Source organism: Phocoena phocoena, chromosome 1, assembly GCF_963924675.1.
Source record: "Phocoena phocoena chromosome 1, mPhoPho1.1, whole genome shotgun sequence".
Taxonomy (NCBI): Eukaryota; Metazoa; Chordata; class Mammalia; order Artiodactyla; family Phocoenidae; genus Phocoena; species Phocoena phocoena.
The window spans coordinates 61,400,492-61,411,992 of record NC_089219.1 but is presented as its reverse complement, the minus strand read 5'-3'; the positions used below and the strand labels follow the sequence as shown (position 1 = coordinate 61,411,992).

The following is an 11,501-nucleotide window of genomic DNA, read 5'->3' as shown; positions in this document are numbered from 1 at the left end:
GTTTATGTGTGTGTGTGTGTGTGACTCCCTCCCCATCACTAAAAACTTTTCTCTCAAACCCTTTACTCCACACATGAAGAGACATGTGGAGTTCTGTGGATAAGGTATAAATTATGTCTGAATCTATTCCAATATTTAACTCTAAGAACATATTCTAATACTGGCAGAGCCTTTGAGAAACACGCTGTATTTCATCTTTTTTTTTTTTTTCTTTACGATAGCTATAGATAGAGAAAACATTTCAGCAGGAGAACCATCCACAACAAGAGCAGAATTGTCAGGAGTAGCTCAGCTCCCATCTGGGCTCTGGTCCTTCCTTTAATTCACACCTAACCTCTATCTAGTTAGCAACATTTAAAGATGAGGTTAAATTGTAGCAAAGGATGCAGAGAGTTATAATACCCCCACTGAAGATACTTTCTGATTAGTAATATAAAATAGATTAGTACTGGCAGAGGAGACACCGCCGCAGTTGCCGCCACCTCCGCGATTTCTGGCTCTTTTCTCTTCGCCTTAAATTCGTGTGTCTTTTATGAGTAATCAAAAGCAGCAAAAGCCAACGCTATCAGGCCAGCATTCTAAAACCAGAAAAAGAGATGAAAAAGAGAGGTTTGGCCCTACTCAGTTTCAAGACTGCATTATTCAAAGCTTAACTGAAACTGGTACTGATTTAGAATCAGTAGCAAAGTTTCTTGATCCTTCTGGAGCAAAACTTGATTACCGCCGATATACAGAAACACTCTTTGACATTCTGGTGGCCGGTGGAATGCTGGCCCCAGGTGGTACACTGGCAGATGACATGATGCATACAGATGTCTGTGTGTTCACAGCACAAGAAGACCTAGAGACCATGCAAGCATTTGCTCAGGTTTTTAACAAGTTAATCAGGCGCTACAAATACCTGGAGAAGGGTTTTGAAGATGAAGTTAAAAAGCTGCTGCTGTTCTTAAAGGGTTTTTCAGTGTCGGAGAGGAACAAGCTGGCTATGTTGACTGGTGTTCTTCTGGCTAATGGAACACTTAACACATCCATTCTTAATAGCCTTTATAATGAGAATTTGGTTAAAGAAGGTGTTTCAGCAGCTTTTGCTGTAAAGCTCTTTAAATCATGGGTAAATGAAAAATATATCAATGCAGTAGCTTCAAGTCTTTGGAAAGTGAGCATGGATAACAGACTGATGGAACTGTTTCCTGCCAATAAGCAAAGTGTTGAACGCTTCACAAAGTATTTTACTGAGGCAGGCTTGAAAGAGTTTTCACAGTATGTTCGGAATCAGCAAACCATGGGAACTCATAAGGAACTCCAGAAAGAACTTCAAGAACAGATGTCCCGTGGTGATCCATTTAAGGATATAATTTTGTATGTCAAGGAGGAGATGAAAAAAAACATCCCAGAACCAGTTGTCATCAGAATAGTATGGTCCAGTGCAATGAGCACTGTGGAATGGAACAAAAAAGAGGAGCTTGTAGCAGAGCAAGCCATCAAGCACTTGAAGCAATACAGCCCTCTACTTGCTGCCTTTACAACTCAAGGTCAGTCTGAGATGACTGTTACTGAAGACTCAGGAGTATTGCTATGACAACATTCATTTCATGAAAGCCTTCCAGAAAATAGTGGTGCTTTTTTATAAAGCTGAAGTTCTGAGTGAAGAACCCATTCTGAAGTGGTATAAAGATACACATGTTGCCAAGGGGAAAAGTGCCTTCCTTGAGCAAATGAAAAATTTTGTAGAGTGGCTCAAAAATGCTGAAGAAGAATCTGCGTGTGAAGCTGAAGAAGGTGACTGAATTTGAAACTACACCCTCAGTAAAGCAAACAGGAATTGTAGATAAAATGTCATGTCTCATGTGCCCTGGTTCTTACATCTTCCTACCTCCCTATATCAAGCATGATATAAGGGCCTTCATGGCAAATTTTATTTTAACTGTTTCTATGGTTACTGGAAATGTTGAATTTAGTTTCTAAAACCATGTTTTAAGTAGCTACAGGAGCTATAGATTTGAATCTAATGTTGCATTAGTCTTTTCAGTTATCTTCTACCTCCTGTATTTTCTACTGTAATAATGTAATTTAAGGCCTTCCACAATGAACAGTTCACTTTTTCCCTGGGTTTTCTATATAAACAGTTTTCAAGATATGATTTGGTTAAAAATAATTTGTTATAAAAATTCTGTTTGCAAATTAAACTGTAAAAGTATCCAGAGTCTCAGAAGGCAGTGATTTGTGTGATAATTTGGTATGCCCAAAGCCCTGCTCATCAAAGAAAATCTCATATACAATAATTAGATTCATTAACATGAATCTTGAGTATTTGGACCACTCCTTGCATGTCGATATTTTCTTGCATTTTTAACCCCAGATGTACTTGAGCTCAATTGTTTGCTCTCTGATATTCATTCCTTAAAATGAAGCCATGGAGAACAAACTTGAAAGTGAGGTGTTTGGGAAATTGTATGTGGCGGTGGTGGGAAGAAAAAAGTTGAGCTTCTACCCAATGAGAAACCTTTGCATTCAGTTTGCTTCTTTCTAGACAAAACAAATGAATATTCTTTTCATACTGCCATTTTTCAAACATACCTTGGAAAAACCTTGTCATTTAAAGTATTTTACAGTTGTCATACACTTAGATTGGTAAGAAAGGACTCATAAAACAGTATAAGTAAAGCAAATGACTGTACTAAACCCAGAAAATTGTTGAAAGAAAAGTGGTTAGCATGTTCTAATTGGGATTCTAAATATAACTCATATTTCCTGTTGGCTTAGAGTATTTGTGGCAAACAATGAAGTGCAGTGATAATGATTATTCTACCTGGTCATACTGGGACAGCTTCATTCTCTTCACAGATTCATATATGACTCAAGCATCTGCCTGTTAATTTACCCCAGTTGCCAATATTTTAAATTGCCATGAGCCAAATATCTCTTCTATACAGTTGATCCATTTATTTTAATGGCTGCCTTTTAATTTCCATCTTAATTTTCTTGCTGCTACCCAGCTTTATATGTAGTCATTAGAAAACAAAATGTGGCCACACTTTTGGGTGGAAAGATTTCATGTTAAAAGTGAACATTTTGAAAGCTTTTTTGATTCGTGAAAGAAATGAGCTTGGAATAATGCTGCCAGAGACTGAGTGGGAATTGCCCCTTTCAGAGGTGCCATTCTTAGGAGCTAAAAATTAGGCGTTTAAAAGTTTATCTTGAGGGAATAACATGTAATATAGTTTGAAATAAAGGTACAATAGCCTTATGAGGAAGAGCATTATAACTGATGCCGTTGTGAAGGGGGTGATATTGTTAAGTGAATGACTTTGATAAAACTTTCATGCACAGACAAAATGTATTCACTAGGTTTCTACATAGTGATCTGCTTTTACTTTGTAATTTGTAGTCCTTAAAAGACTTTTTAAAAAAAAATAAAGTCCATCCTTACACTTAAAAAAATAAAATAAAATAGATTAGTACTAATATATTTGAATGGATATTAAACATGAGCTGGCACCTCACCCACACTGCTTCTTCACTGGCTTTCCCTGGTCACCCTGTCTCCAACTTTGAGGTACAGAGACTGAGGACAAAGGTCTCTGCAGGAAAGGTCTCTGTAGGAAATGTGTTTACTTTGTGACAAACATACAAGACATTTTTACTCAAGACTTGAGAATTGAACCTGATGTGCATGTCTCAGGTTGGTAAGAAAATGGAGAGAAAACTTAGATTTTATAACACATCTGTAGTTGCAATATCATCCTGAAAATGCAGTAACTATAACAAAGATTTTACAAATCCCCATTCAAAGGATCCCAATTTGACCAAGATCAGAACATTCACCTCAATTTTCAGGCACTTGGACCAGGAACTCATAATCTTGATTAAGCCAAGCATGTGGATCGACTTGAGAAATTATTTAAAATTCAAGTTAAATGCAGCTGATCATTCTTTTTTCTCAGCTCATGCAAGGCCCATTTCAGAAAAGCATGCTTATCTGTTTCTATATAATTAAAAAATATCTTGTTTAAGAAATGAAGTATATAAAAGAATAATCAGACACACTTGCTAAACTAATTGCATGTGGAACTGTGCCCGTCTCCAGTCTCCATGATTAGATTGTGTCCCTCCACTTTCTTTAAATATTACAAAAACTAGTATAAATTAGTATGCAGCTATTTTCAGATTAATGGCAACATGTAAAGCTCAAAGGTTCATGTTCTGTTTTGCAGGGAGTGTTGGTTTTGTATGATAGCATTTACTTGTTCCCCCCAGCAGTGAGGGGTCATCAGGCTCTTTCTCAGGCATTACAGGAAAACTCTACTGTTCCATTACACTCACTACATCTTTAGCCCCAGTGAAACCCATGATTGTGTTCTCTGGTACTTAGGTTATGTTTTGATTACTATAGACATTAAAAGATAATAATTTGGTTCTTAGGATTCCCAAGCACAATCATGCATCCTATCAAAACAAGACAAAGCACAGCATGTAAAAGTATAAATTTTTAGAACACTTATACACAGATAATTAAACAAAAGTGTATGGAGTGTGACTGTTTCTAAATGATATCATGCTGCTTATTTGAGGTGCAAGTACTCAACACTAACGAAGCCATGCGTGATCCCATCAGCTTTGGTAAGTCCCAGCAATGCAAACTGAAGCTCAATAATCCCAGTCTACAGCAGTGTGAGAACCTGAGTTTGTGTGTGGTCTGATGCAAAAGTTAACTTGTGTTAATTTTCTAGACATATGGAGCTCCCCTTTACTTTTGAAAGCTGAGAGAAAGTAAGTTTGTTGAGCACCTACTTTAGCCTAAACATGGTGCTAGATATATTCACATATGATATCATGTTTAATTCTAACAATCACCCTAACAGTACAAATTCGTATCCCTATTTTACCAGTGAGAACTAAGTCACTCAGCAGATAACTGACTTCTCAAGAACATGCCACTGAGGCTAAGATTTAAACCCAGGTCTCAGCCCCTCGAGTTTATTCCTGTTCTAATTTATCATGCTACTTCACATCACCAAAAACCTTCTTACATAGTTATACCTGGAATGATATAAACCTGCCCAAGGACATACAGGAGCAAATCAACAGTAAAGTGTAGCAGTACATGAAACATAAGAGCTGTGACCAGGCACACATGATTCCTGGAGCAAAATTAGTCAGGACCCCAGCCAAACGATCTGGGGGTCAGATTTGGGCCACAGTCACATTGCAAACAGGAATGTCAAACAGGAAACTACAGCAGAAGTCCAGGTATGCAGACTGTGCAAGCAGGGTGGGCTGTTGGGGAGAGCTCATGAACACTCAGGGCCTTCCACACATACCAGCTTTATAGCAACAGGCTAGTTTCAGAACCCACAGACTGACTGTGGATCTATGCCTGCTATTGTATGATATTTTGTGTGGATTATCTTAATTAAACCTCACCACAGCTATGAAGAAGAAAAATTATTTGCCACAGTTTAGCCTGGCCAGTTGAGTAGAGGTAAAGAACATGGACTCTGGAACCAAACTGCCTGGGTCTGATTTCTGGCTCTTAACTGGCCTGTACTCTCTAGCTGGGGAAACTTACTTTTTCTGTTACCTAGTTTCTTCATTTGTAAACTAGGACTGATAACGGTGCTCACCTTTTTGGGTTAAGAGTCTAAAAAGCCTCAAATAGTGCCGGGCTCAGTGTAATTGCTAGACAAGTGTTTGGTAAATAAAGGAGGGGACTGAGTAACTTGCATATATTCATAAAAGTAATTTGTGGTGGAGCAGCGACTCAAGTCCAGATGGCATGAGCCCAGAGCACAGGTCATAGTCCATGGTATCAGAGTATGGGTTCTGATGGGGTCTGCTTATGCAAATGTGGGACCTCAGCAACTTCACCTGTGAGGGTCTAGGGAAAGCAGATGCCAGCACGATCCTAAGATTACTTCTCATTTCTCTCTCATCCCATATTGGCTACCATCTCTATGGAAATCATGACATATCTGAAAGTCATTTCAAAATCTCCTTTACCTAAGACCCTTTCTGGTGTTGGATGTACACTTGAGATATTTAACTTTGCCTTACTGAATCCATCTTATCTAAATTCAACAATATTTAGTACTCTCTACCTTCTGAGTCCACAATGGTGGACTCTGGAGAGAGTTTCAGGGCAAAATATAAAGAATCTTACTGAATCTGTGTACACCAGTAATTCCTTCTCCACGATAAGAAACATGCCAGATGTTTACATCATGCAATGAGGTTTTCAAAGGGCCATTAGGTGTTTTTTTTCATGCACTTCTATGAATCATGTATTTTAAAAGATAAATATGGCTTTTTCTGTAAGGAAGGAATGGCTGTTTTGTGAATATTTTCTTGCTAATGTGACATGAAGCAAACAATAGCAATACATAGCTACATCTGTACAGTCTCAGCACTACATGAGAATGTAAACTTTTGGTAAAAAAACATTTGTACCTATGCCAAATCAAGTCAGATTAGGTTGTATAAGATCTATTGTCCTATGACTCCAAGTCCTTGGACAACATCCCAATTTACTCTATTGGAGTCCTTTAATCTGGATTTCATATGCATAGACACACACCTGGTAGGCAGAGACACAGTCTGAATTTGAGAGCAAGCATTTTGTAGTAAAGACCACGTCCCACAGTTCTAAGTGATAGCAAAATCTCTCATGTGTTGCTTTTCATAAAACTGCAAAGCTATAAGGACAACATTAAGTGAAGGGTCTGCAGTAGGGTGTTGGGGTACATTTTCTTGGACCAGATTTTGTGTCTCGCTGTTGTCAGTTTCTCTGAGTTAGAAGGGGCCATGTTTAGTTTGTTTACCAGCTCAGAAAATATAAGAATTACAGAAAGGACCTTCAAGATGGCGGAGGAGTAAGACGTGGAGATCCCCTTCCTCCCCACAAATACAACAGAAATACATTTACATGTGGAACAACTCCTAGAGAACACCTACTGAATGCTGGTAGAAGACCTCAGACCTCCCAAAAGGCAAGAAACTCCCCACGTACCTGGGTAGGGCAAAAGAAAAAAGAAAAAACAGAGACAAAAGAATAGAGACGGGCCCTGCACCAGTGGGAGGGAGCTGTGAAGGAAGAAAAGTTTCCTCACATTAGAAAGCCCCTTCGCAGGTGGAGACGAGGAGCGGCGGCAGGGAAGCTTCAGAGCCAGGGAGGAGGGCACAGCAACAGGGGTGCGGAGGGCAAAGCGGAGAGAGAGATTCCCGCACAGAGGATCGGTGCCGACCGGCACTCACCAGCCCGAGAGGCTTGTCTGCTCACCCGCCGGGGCGGGCGGGGCTGGGAGCTGAGGTTCATGCTTCGGTTGGAGGGCAGGGAGGGGTTGGCTGCATGAACACAGCCTGAAGGGGTTAGTGCGCCACGGCTAGTCGGGAGGGGGTCTGGGAGAAGGTCTGGAGCTACCGAAGAGGCAAGAGACCATTGTTTTGTGGTGCGGGAGGAGACGGGATTCAGAGCACCGCCTAAATGAGCTCTAGAGACGTGCGTGAGCCGCAACTATCAGCGCGGACCCCAGAGACGGGCATGGGACGCTAAGGCTGCTGCTGCCGCCCCCAAGAAGCCTGTGTGTGAGCACAGGTCACTATCCACACCTCCCCTCCTGGCAGCCTGTGCAGCCCGCCACTGCCAGGGTCCCGTGATCCAGGGACAACTTCCCCAGGAGAACACACGGCGCGCCTCAGGCTGGTGCAACGTCACGCCGGCCTCTGCTGCTGCAGGCTCGCCCCGCACACAGTACACCTCGCTCCCCACGGCCTGAGGGAGCCAGAGACCCCGAATCAAATGCTCCTTTAACCCCGTCCTGTCTGAGCGAAGAACAGATGCTCTCAGACAACCTACATGCAGAGGCGGGGCCAAATCCAAAGCTGAACCCCGGGAGCTGTGTGAACAAGGAAGAGAAAGGGAAATCTCTCCCAGCAGCCTCAGGAGCGGTGGATTAAATCTCCGCAATCAGCTTGATGTACCCTGCATCTGTGGAATACCTGAATAGACAACGAATCACACCAAAATTGAGGCAGTGAACTTTGAGACCAGATATAGACTTGGGGTTTGCTTTCTGCATCTAACTTGTTTCTGGTTTTATGTTTCTTAATTTAGTATTTAGAGTTTATTATCATTGGTAGATTTGTTTATTGATTTGGTTGCTCTCTTTCTTTATATATATATATATATTTTTTTTCCTTTTTCTCTTTTTGTGAGTGTGTATGTGTATGCTTCTTTGTGTGATTTTGTCTGATAGCTTTGCTTTTACCATTTGTCCTAGGGTTCTGTCTTTCCGTTTTTTTTAATTACTTTTTAATTTTTTATAATTTTTTATTTTAATGACTATTTTATTTTATTTTATTCTTCTTTTCTCCCTTTCCTTCTGAGCCATGTGACTGACAGGATCTTGGTGCTATGGCCAGGTGCCAGGCCTGTGCCTCTGAGGTGAGAGAGCCAAGTTCAGGACATTGGTCCACCAGACACCTCCCAGCTCCATGTAATATCAAATGGCGAAAGCTCTCACAGAGACCTCCATCTCAACACTAAGACCCAGCTGCACTCAACAATGAGCAAGCTACAGTGCTGGACACCCTATGCCAAACAACTAGCAAGACAAGAACACAACCCCACCCATTAGCAGACAGGCTGCCTAAAATCATAAGGTCACAGACACCCCACAACACACCACTGGACACAGTCCTGCCCACCAGAAAGACAAGCTCCAGCCTCATCTACCAAAACAAAGGCACCAGTCCCCTCCACGAGGAAGCCTACACAACACACAGAACCAACCTTAGCCACTGGGGGCAGACAACAAAAACAACAAGAACGACTAACCTGCAGCCTGTGAAAAAGAGACCCCAAACGCACTAAGTTAAGCAAAATGAGAAGACAGAGAAACACACAGCAGATGAAGGAGCAAGGTAAAAACCCACCAGATGAAACAAATGAAGAGGAAATAGGCAGTCTACCTGAAAAAGATTTCAGAGTAATGATAGTATAGACGAAGATGATCCAAAATCTTGGAAATAGAGTAGAGAAAACACAATAAATGTTTAACAAGGGCCTAGAAGAACTAAAGAGCAAACAAACAATGGTAAACAACAAAATAATTGAAATTAAAAATTCTCTAGAAGGAATCAATAGCAGAATAACTGAGGCAAAAGAACAGATAATGACCTGGAAGATAAAATAGTGGAAATAACTACCACAGAGCAGAATAAAGAAAAAGAAAAAGAAAATAATTGAGGACAATCTCAGAGACATCTGGGACAGCGTTAAATGCAGCAACATTCGAATTATAGGGGCCCCAGAAGAAGAAGAGAAAAAGAAAAGGATTGAGAAAATATTTGAAGAGATTATAGTTGAAAACTTCCTTAATATGGGAAAGGGAATAGCCAATCAAGTTCAGGAAGTGCAGAGAGTCCCATACAGGATAAATCCAAGGAGAAATATGCCAAGACACATATTAATCAAACTAAAGAAAATTAAATACAAAGAAAAAATATTGAAAGCAGCAAGGGAAAAACAAAACTTAACACACAAGGGAATCCACATAAGGTTACCAGCTGATGTTTCAGCAGAAACTCTGCAAGCCAGAAGGGAGTGGCAGGACATAATTAAAGTGGTGAAAGGGAAAAACGTACAGTCAAGATTACTCTACCAAGCAAAGCTCTCATTCAGATTTGATGGAGAAATCAAAACCTTTACAGACAAGCAAAAGCTAAGAGAATTCAGCACCACCAAACCAGCTTTATAACAAATGCTAAAGGAAATTCTCTAGTCAGGAAACACAAGAGAAGGAAAAGACCTACAATAAAGAAACCCAAACAATTAAGAAAATGGTAATAGGAACATACATATCAATAACTACCTTAAATGTAAATGGATTAAATGCTCCAACCAAAAGACATAGACTGGCTGAATGGATACAAAAACAAGACCCATATATATGCTGTCTACAAGAGACCCACTTCAGAACTAGGGACACATACAGACTGAGAGTGAGGGAATGGAAAAAGATATTTCATGCAAATGGAAATGAAAAGAAAGCTGGAGTAGCAATTCTCATATCAGACAAAACAGACTTTAAAATAAAGACTATTATAAGAGACAAAGAAGGACACTACATAATGATCAAGGGATCAATCCAAGAAGAAGGTATAACAATTGTAAATATTTATGCACCCAACATACGAGCACCTCATAAGCTACATTTATATAAGGCAAATGCTAACAACCATAAAAGGAGAAATCAACAGTAGCACAATCATAGTAGGGGATTTTAACATCCCACTTTCACCAATGAACAGATAATCGAAAAGGAAAATAAATAAGGAAACACAAGCTTTAAATGATACATTAAACAAGATGGACTTAATTGATATATATAGGACATTCCATCCAAAAATAACAGAATACACTTTCTTCTCAAGTGTTCATGGAATATTCTCCAGGATAGATCATATCTTGGGTTGCAAATCAAGCCTTGGTAAATATAAGAAAATTGAAATTATATCAACTATCTTTTCTGCCCACAACACCCTTAGACTAGATATCAATTACAGGAAAAAATCTTTAAAAACTACAACACATGGAGGCTAAACAATATGTTACTAAATAACCAAGAGATCACTGAAGAAATCAAGAGGAAATCAAAAAATATCTAGAAACAAATGACAACGAAAACACGATGATCCAAAACCTATGGGATGCAGCAAAAGCAGTTCTAGGAAGGAAGTTTATAGCAATACAATCCTACCTCAAGAATTAAGAAAAAGCTCAAATAAACAACCTAATTTAACACCTAAAGCACTTAGAGAAAGAAGAACAGAAAACACTCAAAGTTAGCAGAAGGAAAGAAATCATAAAGAGCAGATCAGAAATAAATGAAAAAGAAATGAAGGAAACAATAGCAAAGATCAATAAAACTAAAAGCTGTTTCTTTGATAAGATAAACAAAATTGATAAACCATTAGCCAGACTCATCAAGAAAAAAAACAAAGACTCAGATCAACAGAATTAGAAATGAAAAGGAGAAGTAACAATTGACACTGCAGAAATACAAAGGATCATGAGAGGTTACTACAAGCAACTCTGTGCCAATAAAATGGACAACCTGGAAGAAATGGACAAATTCTTAGAAAAGCACAACCTTCTGTGACTGAACCAGGAAGAAATAGAAAATATAAACAGACCAATCAGAAGCACTGACATTGAGACTGTGATTAAAAATCTTCCAAAAGAAAAAAAAAGCCCAAGACCAGATGGCTTCACAGGCGAATTCTATCAAACATTTATAGAAGACCTAACACCTATCCTTCTCAAACTCTTCCAAAATAGAGCAGAGGGAAGAATACTCCCAAACTCATTGTATGAGGCCGCCATCACCGTGATACCAAAACCAGACAAGGATGTCACAAAGAAAGAAAACTACAGGCTAATATCACTGATGAACATAGATGCAAAAATCCTCAACAAAATACTAGCAAACAGAATTCAACAA

At 39.5% G+C, this 11,501-nt stretch overlaps 1 protein-coding gene across 2 annotated transcripts; it reads left to right on the top strand.

Annotated features, from left to right (window-relative positions):
* Positions 1–532: 532 nt before the first annotated feature.
* Positions 533–1,787, top strand: LOC136128392 (eIF5-mimic protein 2-like). 2 transcript variants are annotated; one of them, XM_065884236.1, is made up of 2 exons: positions 533–1,387; positions 1,581–1,787. In XM_065884236.1, exons 1-2 carry the CDS (start codon positions 533–535, stop codon positions 1,785–1,787), a joined length of 1,062 nt encoding a protein of 353 aa, XP_065740308.1. The 2 variants fall into 2 exon arrangements, with proteins under 2 accessions (XP_065740308.1, XP_065740298.1); XM_065884226.1 differs by having other exon boundaries at positions 533–1,532; positions 1,633–1,787.
* The last annotated feature ends 9,714 nt before the right edge of the window (positions 1,788–11,501 follow it).

What these genes read in the sequence shown, in the direction of transcription:
- LOC136128392 (XM_065884226.1), top strand. Translation starts at nt 533, where the DNA reads ATGAGTAATCAAAAGCAGCAAAAGCCAACGCTATCAGGCCAGCATTCT. An exon ending in TGCTGCCTTTACAACTCAAG is followed by an intron (nt 1,533 to 1,632) that starts GTCAGTCTGAGA and finishes TTTTTTATAAAG; the next exon opens with CTGAAGTTCTGAGTGAAGAA.